This window comes from Danio rerio, chromosome 9, assembly GCF_049306965.1.
Source record: "Danio rerio strain Tuebingen ecotype United States chromosome 9, GRCz12tu, whole genome shotgun sequence".
NCBI lineage: Eukaryota > Metazoa > Chordata > Actinopteri > Cypriniformes > Danionidae > Danio > Danio rerio.
Window position 1 is genome coordinate 42,730,709 of NC_133184.1, and position 17,730 is coordinate 42,748,438.

Genomic DNA, 17,730 nt, shown 5'->3' on the forward strand with positions numbered 1-17,730 from the left:
AGATTTTCAATATCATGCATCCCTAACACAAATATATTAGCAACTACGTTTTCGCACACACTCAAGCTCAGAAGATCTCCTGTTCTAGGCTTTGATGGGCTATATTCACAGCTATAATGATGAACTTTCGGTGAGAGCTTTATATGACTATTTTAGATTCCTTTTTACATCATCAGCGTTGTAACTCAAATATATTCAGTTAAATGGACTTAAGCATTTATTTAGTTGTTAAAAAAAGAGACGAAAGACTGTTTAAACGCAGGTGCTGTCATTAGCCGCAGGCCAGCGCAGAAACTCTATTGAAAATACTGTAGTAAAATAATTTCCATATTTTAAAGACATGGTGCAGAAAAATATAATTTAATGCTGTGTTTCTTGTTTGGTCTGAGACCCACTTTATATTGCATCTCAGCCAGGCAGTGAAGATCGCTGGTTTTTAAAGAAATCAGATCTTAAACGCTGTGATTTTGTATGGGATGATAATTAACCAGAAGCCCTGGTGCTGAGTGACTGAAATTAAAAGTCTTTGTGCATACACCCCATTGCTCACTTGTTGATTCCCTGAAATTTCAATTTACTGAACTGAATTCTGACCATATCATGAAACAATACCATTTCCCCTCAGTAAAATAATGGCACATGTTTAATAAATACGTAATATAATGTTCATGCTTCAAAACAAAACTAAACATTGTCTAGATCCATTTACTGTGAATCGAGCCCAGCATTTATCATGATAATTACTGATATCGATGGATCAGAAAAATGTTATTGTGATTTTTAGCCATACTCCTCAACCCTAGATCTTAGGCACACATGAATCGTTCAGCCAACAGGTTACCTGAAAATAATTATCTGAATTAGGCACAGCTATCCAATCCTGAGTGATTGCATGACAATTCATGAAATGAAGTGGAGTAAAAAGAGTATAATATTATGCTATAGGTAATAATCAAGTAAACGTTTCCCAAATAAAAAAAATAGATTATAGAAAAAATGCAAGTATAATTACTTTGAAACACTCCATTATTTGTCTCCAATGTTGTATAAAACTGACACTGCAGTATTTTGTTTTTCTGTGATATATAGAGCAGGTAAAATAAGTATTGAACATGTAGTCCCACTTTATATTAAGTGACCTTAACTAATATGTACTTACATAGGAATTAATAGTTTGTTACAATGTACTTTTTGTGTAAATACATGTATTTACTGTGTACTTATGCTTGATTAAATACATGTATGTAATTACATCTGTAAATAACTTTTGTAGTTACATTTGTAAATACACTGTTGACCATCCCTTACACCTTAACCTACCCTTAAACCTACCCATACCACTAAACCTGTTCATAACCCAACCTCTATTCCAACTCAAAAGCACCACAAGTGTTCTCAAATACATTATAAACACAGTAAGTACATTGTATTTATTTTTTTATATAAGTACATAGTAGTTAAGGACACTAAATATAAAGTGGGACCGAACATGTCATGTTTTTCTTAGGAATAATATTTATAACATGTCGACATGAAATTTAACCAGATTTTGGTAAAAACTCAAACAATATATACATACAAATAAAACAAAACAAAAATATCTGAAAAACAGCTTATGTGTAATAACACTGAAATGAGACAAGGAGAAATTACTGAACTGCTATTTATATATATGGCTTTTGTGGTGATGCCTCTTAAAGACACCTCTCATATGGAGAATGTAGTCACATGAATTGCTCAGGTGTGATTTTAAAATCATGATGGTTCTGTGGGTCTCCTCTATCAAATCTGATCATTATTTCGTATTTTCTATTAGATTCATGTCAGATGATTACCTGGGCCATTCTACAGCTTGGTTTTCTTTCTCTGAAAGCATTTAAGAGTTTGTTTGGCTGTGTTTTGGATCATTGTCCATCCTCATCATCCAATATAGATGTTAAACTGAAGCAGCTAGTATCAATTTACAATGACGAAGGGCAGAGGGTTGCTGAAGAACTACTGAGAGATTTCATCTGCTGTCTGGGCTTTCACTGCTATTCTACACCTTCCTTTCTTCATGTGTTCTTTACTTTTTCCCCGTGTCATTTCATTTTATTACACATAAATTCATTTGTACACTGATAAGATTTGTTTTCTTCGCATATACGGGTTCTTATCAACACCTGGTGAAAATTTCAAGTCAACAGCACCTTTAGACATTTTTAATCCTTATTTTCCCCTCTGTATATTGCAATATGAATCCAATTTCACCAGATGAACTGAATAGCTCTATCTGGAAATAACTCATCATTTTAGATTGACTGGGATGATTTTGTAGGAGAGTGTATCTGCATAAAATAACAACTAATTTTAGTCACAATAATCATAATAGAAAATGTTCCTTCCATCACATCTCTACTTGTCTGCTACTGAGGTTTACTTTCCAAATAAATAAATACAAAAATGAAATGCACCAGGGTAATCTGCAAATGGCTTCACGTGTCAAAGCCGTGGGGGGTGGGGTGAAGGGTTAGCGATGGTCTTGGCATTGGACTGGACCTGATGATGAGTGTGCACCTAATGACTGATTACTCCAACAGATCCTCCCTCTCAAAGCCATAAATTAACTCCTGGTAAAACCCACCAATTCCTAGAATGCTAGGGTGACTTACAACTAATAAGTGGTAAGCAAAGATGCATTCTCATCTGGCACATGGCTTTACAGAATATTGGCAAGACTCAGCGAAAACCATCCATCGAGTGTAGCTCTATACGCAATGTGTCCAGCTATACGTTCAGCAGGAGAGGAGCGAGCTGCCAAAAACAGCCCGAGCCAAATCCCGAAGTGTGCCTACAGAGAATTATTCCTACATGAAGGCGAAATGCAAGCAGGGACTCTATGCAAACCGCAGCGCTCCACTCAAACGCATATTCTGTAAAAGGACACTTAGCATGAATAAATCACACTTAAATGAGCCAGCAAATTTAGACAATGCTAGCGTTGTGCATTCTTCATCAGCCTCACATATCAAAGTAGGACACCATGTGTGCACCAACAATAGCATCCTCTCCAGCAGGGCAGCGATGAGATCAGGCCAAATGCCTGAATTAGAATCACCGTGTCATGCATGTACTGTATGACCTATACAGTTCTGCGTAATGGAGAGATAATTATAGAACGAGAGGCAGAATCAGCGACAGGAGAGCCTTTAGCTGAAAGAAGGGGAGATAAGAGAGTGTTATTGCTGACGAAGGTAGAAAAGGTCAAACGGTTCGTTTGAAGGTAGGGGGGAGAAAATGACCAGAAGAAAGAAAGGAACATTAGACAATCCTGTTATGTAACCTATACATTTTAAATTAATATCCTCCAGTTGAAATTAAATTATCTTTAAGTGTGTAAATTAAATATATAACAGTCTTTTAATTAAATCCATATATTATTTTTTATCTATCTATCTATCTATCTATCTATCTATCTATCTATCTATCTATCTATCTATCTATCTATCTATCTATCTATCTATCTATCTATCTATCTATCTATCTATCTATCTATTTAGTTATTTATCTATTTATTAAATTATTTATTTATTTAATTTGCCCTGGTTATGATTAGGTACTTTATTAATTAAGCCTGAACATGAAACCTAATAGGAAGTAAATACAAATTTAGAGTTAGTGTTGTCAAAAATATCGATAAATCAATCAATAATGATCTAATCTTGCCCTTGGTTAGTATCCATACTGGCTTTGCTCCTTCACACTCTCTCTTCTCACCAGCAGGGAGATAAATAATTAATAATTATATTAAGATTTTAACATGTTTGTTTTAATCAGGAAATTAGATGATATAGTACTATTTTTTTTATTATTGCCTTTTAAACTTGCTGATGTACCTGATATAAGCACTATATGGTTTATTTTTTTTTTCTTTTTACTTTATTTGAGTACTTACAGAATTTGGGCCCTATCATACACCCGGCGCAGTGTGGCGCAAGACGCAGCGCAGTAGTCTTTTGGTAGTTTCAGCCAAAAGAAACTTTAAATAGCAAATGCATTAGCGCTCATTTGTGCGCCCATAGGCGTTCTGGTCTTAAAAAGAAGGCGTTCTGAGGCGGATTGCTGGGGTGTTGCTATTTTGAGAATCTATAATAGATTTTTCATTAGACCAAAACTAACCCGGTCTAAACTCCGGCGCAGAGTTGCGCCTCGCTTACGCACTGCTTAATACGCACAAGAGAGCAATAGGCAAATATCTTTAAATATGAAAAAATGTAAATATTAAGGATATATATAGGATATAATAAGAATAGATATAGAATATAAATATAAAGGATTAAAATATTACAAAACATATTATTTTCTAGCCTACATAAATATGAAAAACTGCTGCTTTTATGTCTTCTTCATCTCGGGAGGCTTTTTCAGTTCATTCATAACAATTTGCTTTTGTATAATGTTATTATTATTAGCAGTATTATTTAATATATCCATATTTATATTTGTTTTATTAAAAACAAGCTTAGATTTGCCCACCTGTCAGGTTTTAGACCATATGGGGCATGGCAGGTGTATTTGGAAATAACTCAGTATTTTGACCACACTTGGTCATTATTGTTCATTTATTCGTTTGCTAAAACTTAGAACTGAATTTAGAAATAGTTTTGAAACAAATCTTTGCGCTTAACAAACGAAATTAATTATTTATAGGCTAATTGATGTCTGTGCGTAAAGGTTTCCCTATCCAAGAGCGAATGTGAAAGTGATCCATTATCTCATTCTCACACAGTAGATGTTCTGTTTAACTGTTTTTTGTTAAAAAAACTGTTAACTGTTAACTGTTTGCTTGTGAAATCCTCATTTTTTCCACTTAGACTTACTTTGCGTCCTGTAAATAGCGAATGCGCTCTTGGCGCGACGCAGCTGGCTCTTAAAGGGAATGGGAGATGAGACTCTAATTGGTTTATTCTCAAAACACACCTATAACTCATTAAGAAAATAAACTCAACCCTTTTAGACCATGCGCCTTGGCGCAAGGCAGATTTCCCGTCCTTAAATTAGCAAAAATGCGTCCTGACACGCCCTGAAAGCGTTTGCGCCCTGCGTTTTGCGCTCTGCGCATGGACCGTCAAAATAGAGCCCTTAGTTTCTCACAGTATCTAAAATGGTATCAAATATATATATTTTTTTTATAAATACCGTCAAAGACTATATAATGGGGAAAAGTATAAAGGTCAATATGGCGAATGAAGCCCTGCTTACTAGTACAGCAACTATCATCGATCGATATAGAATGACGATTCTCCAGGGCAGAAGCTCAGATCAGATGTGTGCTTTTACGAAAGTTTACGTGGTCAAAAAATGCACTGAAATCTCTGCAAATATTTGCTTCACAGACATAAGAAATATATCAACATAAAGCTTAAACCTACACTTTTAAATGAACTACACTTACAGTCCCTTCTGTCAAATGCACATCACATGACAGCAGCTACTTAAACGCCCACAAACTTGTAAAAGAAAAGTCGTTGTCATTTCTGGAGGAGATTTGCCAACAAAAACAGGTTGTGGATAACTTCAGAAGACCAGTGTGATCAGACAATCATTATCCAGAGGATGACAATGTGCAGAACGGCTGTAAATGAGGTTGGTGTTGTGATCGCTTTCCTTTCAAATGCGTATGCACACTAACTCGGGCAACCTGACAAAAATGGAGATATTATTTAATTCGAACATTTAGAAACAAAACTTATGAGATGGTTGTTGTTTAATTTTATTGCTGGTTCCAAATATGAAACATAATCATAAGCTTGGCAAGCATTTTAGGAGAATTTGATGTTTCCCCATTCAGACAGAATGCATGAGCATACTGCCCGAGAGGCGTTTCAAAGATGGCTGACAAGTGAGATAACTTGCCTTAAAGAGACTTTGGCATCTTTTGAAGCTGGAATTTCCAGTATCGTGATAACACTATTTAGAGTATAAGAGAATCATCTGTGTCAAACTGAACTTCATTTAGGTTATTAAAGCGACAGTTCATCCAAAAATGAAAATGTGACGTCAATTTGCAAACACTTTACATTGCAATCATGGACACATTTGTATTGGTGTTAAATCACTTTAGTTTAAATTTCATAAAGTAAATCAGTTTTGGAGTGATAGTTTTATGTTTTTATTAGGGATGCTCTGATCAAGATTTTTGCAGCCGATACTGAGTACTGATTCTTATGCCTCAAGCATTATATAACTTTGCCATTAAATAAGCACATTTTCCCTTTATGTACAAGATCTCGCCTTACCTAAGAGAATAAATTGCATACTTGTAATGGTCAGAAGCAGCTTCACAAAAAAATTATAGATAAAACAGATGAAAAATTGTAAGAAAAATGACTGACAATGCAATTTGGAAACATTGCACACGTGTTGTATTGCTGTGAAAGTATAATCTGGGTTGTAAACTTGTAAACAAACACTTGTGATCAATTCATGAGATCAGCGAGTACCGATCGAATATTGACCGATACAGATTCCTGGCCGATCATCCCTAGTTTTTATATTGAATTTCATTATAAATGTGTTTTATCTTATTTTATATAACATGTTATACTATAATTTTATATATACTTGTATTTTCATATGAATATCAGTCAAATGTATGCCATTTAAATAAGAAGAAAGCTTGAAAAATGTACTTTCAATCATTTAACAAACTATTATTGGTCAGATGTCTCACTGTCAGACATTTATGAAAATCCTGAGTTTACATTTTCATTTATAAAAGGATGTGTCTTAATATTGTGTAGGAGTCCCCCACAACATGTTTAAATGTGTCTAAGAAATCATTGTAACTTTCTCAGAATGTTTTTTTTTTTTTTCCAAATAAATATTTTGCAATGATTTCAATATTGTTCATTTTGATAAATTCACAGTCTGTGAACCCTTCCCTTCCATAAGCAACCTATTGGTGAGCTGGTCAAGCCAGTTTTGAAAGTTTTTTCCATATCGATTCTGTCAGAAACTGCCTATTTAACACTATTTGTATTGAGCGGGCAGGCAGAGATTTTTTTTTAAAGTATTGGTTTGTGTCAAAGTAGATTAGTATCAGGCTAAAAATTGTAAAAACTTGTTAACCCTTTCCGCTTGCATTACAATGGACATCATGGCAGGCTTGTTTTGCTTCTGAAGAATTTTTTTTTAAGCTAGCTATCTATGATAGTGAACGATTGTCATCTAATCAAATGGCAGTAAGGCTGTGTCTGTTGTAATCTAAAAAAATATCTACTACACAGAAGTAGGCAACAGTTTCAATGGTTTTATTGAAAAATTAGACAATATTTCATAGATTGTATCAAAATAAGGATTGCATTTCCTAATTAAAGTTAACAATCGATTGTAGAATTGAATTTAGTAATATTTTTATACATTAAATAGGTATGTCTAATATACACTACCTGACAAAAGTCTTGTCATCAATCCCAGTTGTAAAAGCAACAAATAGTAACTTGACTTAAGTAGTTGATCATATGAAAAAGTGGCAGAAGGTAATTTTTTTTGATGAATCATCTGTTGAACTGCATCTCAATCATCCCAAATACTGCAGAAGATTTATTGGAACCCACATGGACCCAAGATTCTCATAGAAATCTGTCAAGTTTGGTGAAAGAAAAATCATGGTTTGGGGTTACATTCCATATGGAGGTGTGTGAGAGATCTGCAGAGTGGATGGCAACATCAAAAGCCTGAGGTAGCAAGACATTTGTGCAGCCCATTACATTACAACCCACAGGAGAGGGCAAAGTCTTCAGCAGGATACTGATTTATCTTATACTTCAGCCCCCACATCAAAGCTCCTGAAAGCAAAGAAGGTCAAGGTGCTCCAGGATTGGCCAGCCCAGTCACCAGACATAAACATTATTGAGCATGTCTGGGGTAAGATGGAGGAATTAAAGATGAATCCGAAGAATCTTGATGAACTCTGGGAGTCCTGCAGGAACACTTTCTTTGCCATTCCAGATGACTTTATTAATACGTTATTTGAGTCATTGCAGAGATGTATGGATGCAGTCCTTCAAGCTCATTAGAGTCATACACAAGATTAATTATTTTTCCACTGCACCATAACTTTATATTCTATACTGTACATTACAGCAAAGTCAGACCTTACTGTCCAAATTAAATAATTAAAATAATTAAGCCATGATCATATTTTATTTTGATAAAATAAGTGTAATCTAGAGGCCTTCACCTTTCATATAAGCCACTTCTGATGCCAAATGATCAACGAGAAGTCAAGTTATTATTTGTTGTTCCCAAAACTTAGGTGACCTAGGTGCCAAGACTTTTGTCCAATGTACATTGGGTTTTGATAATATTCAGTCTTTAAAACCTCAAAATTAAATGGTATATTGCTCATATTTCTAATCTTCAGAAGAAACTTAAAGTAAATATCAACTACTTGTATTATTTTATTTGTAATGTAACTGTTTTGACCTGATGTCCACTAAAATGGACAAATGTAATAAAGGAATAGTACATTATTATTATTATTATTATTATTATAATTATTAATAGTTTTTTTCCTGAAAGCTTTAAGAAAAGGCAAAAATCTACTTCTGTGTTTTTCTGAAGCTTGGAACATTATAACGGTCTGAAGGGCAATTCAGAGTTTACTCTTTCTTTATATACATTTATGCATTGATATATTTATATGAACAAATATGTTTATTCATCCCGCAAATTTTTTTTATTAACAATTTTCAATGCAAAATAAATATTTTTGAAAAACCCATATGACCTGCTCTTCAACAACGGTAATGTGCTTGAAAAAAAATACTGCATAATAGGAGTGACCCAAAAACGCTGAAGATTAGTCAAGCAGGATTAGTTTGGAGTAGCACCGCAGGCAATGAACACATTACACCTGCAGCAAACATTCAGTCTTCACATGTGTGTCAAGCTCAAAGTATTTACCAATCCCGAACACTTTATATCACACACTTTAATGCTTGAACGAATGCTGGCTCGTTGTGTTTGTAGCAGTGTATTAAATCTGTGCCAGAGCAGCGGGATTGTGGACTCTGGCCAACACATGCAGGTTATGTCCCTCTGAGGCCCTTTCACCACGTACATTGCAGTCCCTAAAGGCTCCTTTAATTCACTGCTGCATTTGTCGCAAAGTTTGCCGCATTCGGTCCATAGGTTCACTGCTGACTCTGTAATGTGACCCATCACTGACCGCTGTGAGGTAAACGCTGCATGACAGCACGTAATCTTACAAAGGCACACAGCCTTTACCAGTATAGGTAATTCTACAGTGAAATCTGACTAAAGTAACACAATTTCAGCCCTAAAAATACAATGGACACAAAGAGTATTTCAACAGGAAAGTCACACGTTATAAGGAAAAAAATATCAAATATACAAACAAAACGTTTTAAACATTTCTAGAACTAACAGCATGTTTTATGTTTCTAATATTTGTTTCAGAATATAATTGGCATGGGACGGTATACATTTCTAATGGCATGATATCCTTAGATAAAAATATTACAGTTCGACGGTATTGTGATTAATGCTCTAAAATATATTCTTTTTAAATGTCTGGGTAAAAAATAAGAACATTTTTCCGCTTTGAACATTATGGCTGCATCCGAAATTGCATACTTCCATACTATATCGTACGCTAAAAACAGTATGCGAGCCGAGTAGTATGTTCGAACTCAAAGAACTCGAAAAACAGTATGCGAGAAGTACCTCGATGACCTGGTACTTCCGGCGAGACTCTGAAGTGTGCGTTCGATGGACGCTACCCCATCCCATGATGCACTGCGAGAGAATTCATAAATGGGAGTACAGCATTGCAACTGACGAGGGTATGTCATGTAATATTGACAAAATGCCATTCGTCGTACATCATTTAAAATATTTTAAAACAGTAATCCTGTCAGGCTAAATATTCAAGTGAATCATTCATTTCTGTTGTCGTCATTAGTTTCAAAATTACAGATTTCTTAACAATTTAAGACGGCATCTTTAAGGCCTGTGCACACTGGGACACTTTTTGCTCATGTTTTCCGTTGATGTTTAATGCCTCGTGACTAAATAATGGGGGTCAATGTGATCATGCACACTAACACGCAAAATGCCAGACGTAAAATCTTAATTTTTAAAAAAGACGTCTCATGCTCGTTTTTTTTTTTTTTTTTTTTTTTGACGTGCCACGTTAAAACCTTCTCCACCAATTAGGTTGGAACTTTTGTTCGCGTGCACGGAGCTGCTGAAGTTACAGTTAACAGCACTTGGGGGCGCTCACGTGCACAACTGTCAATGCGAGCGCACATTGAAGAAGATTCCCAGAGACGATATGAACTTAGAGCTGCTTATTGCTCTGTGAACAATAATAATTTTTTCATCGCTAGAGCTGTAGCTGCTGCTTGAACCATCCATAACAACAAGCGTGTCAACTTGGTACTCTTCTTTTGTGTTACAAGCAGGTGTAAGAAGCTTAAAGTTGGGTAGTGCCATTTAACGTCAAGGAGTGCATACTCTTCTGCTTGATGCCAGTGAAAATCGCTTGGGTTTGAATCCGGAAAAACGTCTTGCAAAACGCTGACGATAAACACAAACGAAAAGCGTCCAGGTGTGTACGAGCCTGTACAGATTGTTTCTGCTGGAGATACTATTGTCCAAAAAGCTACAAAATAAAAAACGCAAAAAATAAAATCTTACATATACCATAGGAATGGTATAACAGAAATTTTTGTTTTAAAACCTTGACTTTTCCAAATCGCGATATACCTTAAAAACGATTATCCTTTTATGAATAGAATATATATGAACATATAAATGAATATATATATTCACTAATTTGGCCATATCAATTATTAACAAATCACAAACAAGTTTTGTGTTTTCATTTACTCATTTTCTTGTCGGCTTAGTACCTTTATTAATCCGGGGTCGCCACAGCGGAATGAACCGCCAACTTATCCAGCAAGTTTTTACGCAGCGGATGCCCTTCTAGCCGCAACCCATCTCTGGGAAACATCCACACACACATACACACACACACTCATACACTACGGACAATTTTGCCTACCCAATTCACCTGTACCGCATGTCTTTGGACTGTGGGGGAAACTGGAGCACCCGGAGGAAACCCACGCGAAGGCAGGGAGAACATGCAAACTCCACACAGAAACTCCAACTGAGTCGAGGTTCGAACCAGCGACCTTCTTGCTGTGAGGCGACAGCACTACCTACAGCGCTACTGCCTCACCCACAGTTTTTTTTATTTATTTTTTTTTTATTATTATAGCACCTAATCTAGTTTGAAATAAAATAATCTGAAATTTTGGATGAAAATAGTAAAGACTTGCAGGAATAGATTTCTTTTTTGCACATTTGACAATGCAAAGTGGCTACAATAAACACAAAGGACATTTAATGAACAATAAAAAAGAACAATAAATGCATGAAATTCTTTGCATTATATAGATAAAATATATATTTAATATAACCAATATATACAAATATAAATCTCAAAGAGGCATTAATTAAAAAAAATAATGTGCAAAATATTTAGACACCCAAGTCAGACTGAAATAAAATAAAAGTGTATCAAATAAAATATCAAACAAACAAAAAGGCATTTTAACAGTACTAATAACTTTCCAGGTAAAAGGGTAGATATTTAAAAAGTATTTAACAGTATATTTATTATAAATGCAAAAGGCAAAATCATTTTTTAATTATAAACATCTATTAAAATGTGTGAATGTAGCAGTATTTGATAAAACAAACAGACCAAGTGGATCAAAATGAAAACAAAAACGAGGAAATGCCTCATTCTAAGGTGTCACTGTTTGAGTGTAATTACACATATACAGTTATATTTACAATTATTAAAAATCCCCTTGATTTTTTAGATTTTTCAAATATTTCCTAAATGATGTTTAACAGAGCAATGAAATTTTCACAATATGCCTGATAACATTTTTTCTTCTGGAGAAAGTCTTAATTGTTTTATTTCGCCTAGAATAAAAGAAATTTTGAATTTTTAAAAAACATTTTGAAGGTCAAAATTATTAGCCCCTTTAAGCTATACGTCTACTCAATAGTCTATAGAACAAACTATAGTTATACAATAACTCTCTCTAATTACCCCTAATAAACTACCCCTAGTTAACCTAGTTAAGCCTTTGAATGTCACTTTAAGCTGTATAGAAGTGTCTTGAAAAATATCTAGTCAAATATTATGTACTCTTATCATGGCAAAGATAAAAGAAATCAGCTATTAGAAATGAGTTAAAATTATTATGCTTAGGAAAGAATCTTTCCATTAAACATAAAATGGGGAAAAAAATTAACAGGTGAGCTAATAATTCAGGGGGTTTAATAATTCTGACTTCAACTGTAAATATCTAGTAATATTGATCATTTAAAGACATACCAACAATAAGCTTAGAGAGAAAAAATCTGTCATCATGTAATTACCCATTATTTGATTTAAATCTTTGAGTTTCTTTCTTCTGTTGAACAGAAAAGACATTTTTTGAAGAATGCTAGAAACCTGTAACCACTGGCTTCCTACTATGAAAGTCAATGGTTACAGGTTTTCAGCTTTCTTTAAAATATCTTCCTTTGTGTTCAACCACTTGAGTTGAGTACATTTTCATTTCCGGCTGAACTATTCTTTTAAAACAATTAAACAGCCATTATTATATGAAATTTGTTTGTAACACTTTAAAATATGAATCCGTCAGCTAATGTTAATGTATTTACTACCATGAACCAACAGTGAACAATACATTTATGACAGTACTTATTCATCTTTGCAAATGTTAATGTAAATAGTTGTTAGTTCTAGCTTACAGTACATTAACTAATGCTAACAAGCACAATTTTAAATTCTATAATAAAAATTTGACACAAAATCGTTCATACTTAGTTACAGCATACATGATACAATATTAAATAAAAACTGCATGCCAAAATGTCTTGTATCATCTTTGCTTGGGATTAGGGTTTGGTTTACATTGACTGTTATTTACTGCTGACGTTCATTCAACCAGATGTATGTGTGTGCGAATTGTCCGGAAAATCCTCAGAGCCATAAACATTCAATATATAAAGACCACATATAAGCTGAAGTGTTTAATCCCGTCGTGAAAATTAAACGGCTTTATGTAAGGTATAACCTAGGTAAGAATGCTGAGTCATTCATGCAAAAAGTCATTGCTGCGGAATGCACAACCAGGAAAAAGAGAAACAGCTCTCCAGGGAGAGGAAAGCCGTTCGGAATTAAATTGTTACACGAGTCTTTGGGTTTAGCAACCTGACAGAAGTGCAAAGATGTTTAAAAGTAGGTTCAAGCTCCCACAAACACGTATTAATAAAGTGATGCGTGGGACTGAAGAGTGAACCCTGTTTGTGAACATTCTACAAAAATAGTTTCCTAGTGCAGACCGTCACGGATGCTGGTGCATCTGTGGATCCCTACTGCTCATGCTGGAAAGGATAAATATGCCCGTGTTTTCTCAGTGCTTCACTGACCTCTGGTTGCTCCTGGTGATGCTGGACGGGGAGCATGTTGGCTACGGACGCTGCTCCGAGCACGGCCATGAGGGCAGTTCGGTGATCCGACACCCTGGACTTCTGCCAGACCACAGCCTGTAACAACACGGTAAAACGGGTCAAGTTATTTTTCGGTCATCCTAAAATAAGACCACCTGTGGGATTGGATGCTCGCAAAACATGCCATTAAGCACCAATCAAGCTTTCCCAATAAACAGTTATACTCTGGGGAGTGTTTGGATAAACCTTCGGCAGATTTCATTAAAGGACGCTTTATGTCATGACGATTTTTCCACCATCTGGCAGCATCAAGCACACAAGCTTCATGCACAACATGACAAGCACGGTTACGCATATATTTTCACACCTATGCGTTTGGCACTTCCACATGCAAGTATATATATATCCAAGGTGTTGATTTCTGAAGGCAATGCGTTCCACTGCTATGAAATCTACAATTTGGTGACTGTAAAGGGATCAGACTAGTAAACAGCTTTTTGAGAAGTCATGAAACCCAACGCAGGGCGAAGTGCAAAGTTTGTGATACGAGATCCGCTTGGAAGTGCTGATGGCATGAAACGGGTGTATGGCCCTCCCCCGATGATCTACAACCTGAGTGATATGAATTTAATGAAAGGTACGCGAGGTCTCGCAGAGCAGGGACAGATACGTTTGCCGTCATGAGGCCAGGCTGTTACAGGACTCGCAAAAACACTCAGGGAACTTACAGCACTTAGCTTGTTACTTTAGGATCGTGTGGCAGTGTGAGATTCGAAGGCTTAGTGGTTCGTCTTGCGGTTGGCGTTGCTAATTTTGGAACGAGGAGCGGGCGAAATGTCCACTTTCCCCGAGTTACGCTCTAATTGATGACAGTCAAAAGCTCTCTGAGTTCTGGAAATGCCTGAGCTGTCATCGTAGCTTGCAGAAAAGTAATTCGATCATCTGCGGATTTACATGGGGCAATGTCATTATTTAAGTACTAGTTTGCTTATAAGAGCTTAAAGGGATAGTTCACGCAAAAATTAACATTCTGTCATCATGCAATCGCACTTTGTTTCAACTCTTTATAAGTTGCTTTCTTTAGCAGAACGGAAATATGTCTTATTTAAAGAAAGCTGGAAACCTGTAACCATTTGCTTCCATAGTGTTTGTTTTTCCTACTATGGAAGTTGATGGTTACAGGTTTTCAGCATTCTTTAAAATATCTTCTTTAGTGTTCAACTACTTCATTGTTGGGTGAACTATTCCTTTAAAACAATTAAACAGCCATTATTATATTAAATTGATCTAAAAGATGAGTCTGTTAGCTAATGTTAATGTATGACAAACACTGAACAATACATTTATGACAGTATTTAGTCCTTTTTGTAAACATTAAAGTAACATTGTTAGTTCTCGCTTACTTACAGTGCTTTAACTAATGTTAACAAGCACTTCTATTGAATTTTAATAATGCCAAAACTTTATTTTAGAGCATATATGATACAATATTTAATTTAAACTACATGCTAAGATGTCTTTTATCATCTTTGCTGATTACTATAAGAATATGAGATATTAAACTGTAACTGCTAGAAGTAAGCACAGAAGTGAAAAGCCACAGCAATAAACAAGTTACATAAGTTCTAATTAACGTTAGCTGAACAGTATTAGCACAAGTGATATCATGCGGTGTGATCGTTTAATGTCACTGAATGTGGGTAAAACCCTAGAGAGTTTTGCCATAGCATTTGTTGATGTGTGAGGCCACCTTGTGGTCAATTATACACCAACGTCTCAAAGCTGAGGCTCATTGAGACTCTTTTTGGTTTAGCCAGGATGCAGTACAGGTAAATGGATCAAAAGTGACAGTGAAGAGATGTTAATAATGATACAAATAATTTCTGTAATGAATACTGCTGCTTACATTTTTATATTGAATTAAAACCACTAGACCTCATTTTTGGATTGAGAATTAACAATGTTAGATATTAGGGCTGCTTCAGCATCTAACCGTAATAGGATCATTCACAATAGGATATGCAATGTTGTGTTTGCATTAAAATGTATCATTTGGATGCGTTTTTGAGGCCTGTGTTGATTTTAAAAACCTTCAGGGATAAGAAATTGTACCATTGATTTATCTTTATTATTCATATGTTGTACATCAACACTCATAAAATGATAAAAGACTCGTCACCTTGGAATTATAAGGTTCTATCTGTGTTCCGAATGATTTTGAGATATTGAGCTTCAAAGTTTTTGCATTCCATATAGCATGTGTGTAACATTTGTTTTTAAATAAAAGTCTTAAAATGTAAACAGCTTATAAAAAACAGTCCATAATGTAAATAAGTATTTATGTAAATAAGTAAATAATTTATGTAAATGTAAATAAGTTGTCATTTAATAAGAATGCGTCAATAACTCAATATTGACAAAAATGTCAAGATAGGACCTTATATTTCTAAGGTGACGCACTTTGTTTCAATTGCATATTTTTCTTTATTGTATTTCTCTATACTTGTGGATTCTATATTGTATTTTATGCAACAAACCCTCCCCTAGAGAATCATCCCAATCAATATAAAATTATACATTCTTTCCTAATAGAGATATTTAAGCAATCTGGTGAAATTGTATTTTTAAATACTGGAATGTTAGATTTTTCCACTATCGTGCAGCCCTACTAGATATATAATATATATTCAATACTGTTAAATCTATTTAACAATGCAAAGTCAAAATTACATTGTTCCTTACCCTGCTAATTTTCTTTAATTATTATTATGGTTACACTCTTGCACTGTACTCTCATTTCTTTTTATTTTCGCAGTATTGTATAGCATTCAGGTTTTGTAACCTGTATTTTTAAATGTACAGGAAGTCAGGTGGAAAAATGTCTCTCATACATAATTGTTTTGTAATTGTTGACTCCCTTGATGTAAAAATAAAATAAAAAAAATAATAATGTACCACTAGACCAAAAATATGTTTCTTTAAAAAAAAAAAATTTAATTAATTAACAAAAAATAAAAAAGATTTTAAATAGTTTTATATTTCAATGTCATTTTAATGGAGTTCAGCGATATTTTGTAAGATTGTATTTCTTTGCCTCATCTGTCTGTGTGTTGGCTCTCAGAAAGGAGGGGTTTAGAAAGAATTAATTATGAAGCTTTATAAGATATTAAGTGATGTTCAATGTATTTTTTTGTTTTGTACATCAGATTAGGGCTGAACAATATATCGTTTCAGCATCGACATCGCAATGTGATCATTCACAATAGTCACATCCCAGCATATGCAATGTTGAAATTAGGGATCGAACGTTACCTCTCAATCAGCACTCGAATATATATGTATATATGAAGCTTAAAGCAGAAAGCAAGAGTAAAGTCTAGATACAGCTGCGAATACGCACATCAATATAGCAACACTTTAGTAACACTGTATAACAATAATTAATATTTTTACAGTAATGTGACGGTTAGGATTAGGGTCGAGGTAGACGTTAATACAATACAATTAATGGGAAATTTAAAGGAGAATATAAATGATTATCATTAACTTCAGGCCGCAACCGTATCTGATATAGCAACAATCCGAGTATGTCTGCAATCTGGAGGTATTGTAAAGTTGATGATGACAACATTGCCATAGCAAACTGTGAGATCTGTAAACTTGGGATTGCAAGAGGGGAAAAATGTATGTTATTTATTTCTTCATTGTTCAAGCTACCTCACAGAAGTGCTCTGTTTGTTAACAGAGTTGTTGAATGGTAAAATAAGGTGAATTAAATAAAAAATAAGGAACATCCTCTGTTTTTTAACTCTTTTTTTATGCATTATAGCAGTATCGTATCGAGTTTCGGTACATACTCAAAATCAATTGACTCGAACTTGAGGACAAAAAAAAAACTGATCAGGACATCCATAGTTCAATGTATTTTTTGTAGGTTTGTACCTTAGATTAGGGCTTCAGATCAGCACCGATATTGCAATATGATCATTCACAATAGTCACATTGCAGCTTATGCAATATTGAAATAGTACAGTTTGTTTTGGATTATCCATAATGAAGGCTACGCAGTAATATTTTGCATTGATTATTCAATTACTGTTTAAACTTATCAGAAAACAATAAAACATTGTGCATTTCATTTGTATCTTTTTCTTTATTGTGTTTATCCATGCTTTT

At 34.6% G+C, this 17,730-nt stretch overlaps 1 protein-coding gene across 6 annotated transcripts in view; it reads right to left on the reverse strand.

Moving 5' to 3' along the window:
- The window catches only part of pms1 (PMS1 homolog 1, mismatch repair system component), a 66,688-nt gene that overhangs the window by 35,758 nt on the left and 13,200 nt on the right, over nucleotides 1-17,730 (reverse strand). For all 6 annotated transcript variants that reach the window (XM_068223333.2, XM_073911747.1, XM_073911749.1 and 3 more), the window contains 1 exon segment: nucleotides 13,534-13,650. In XM_068223333.2, coding sequence (XP_068079434.1) covers nucleotides 13,534-13,650 — 117 coding nt within the window.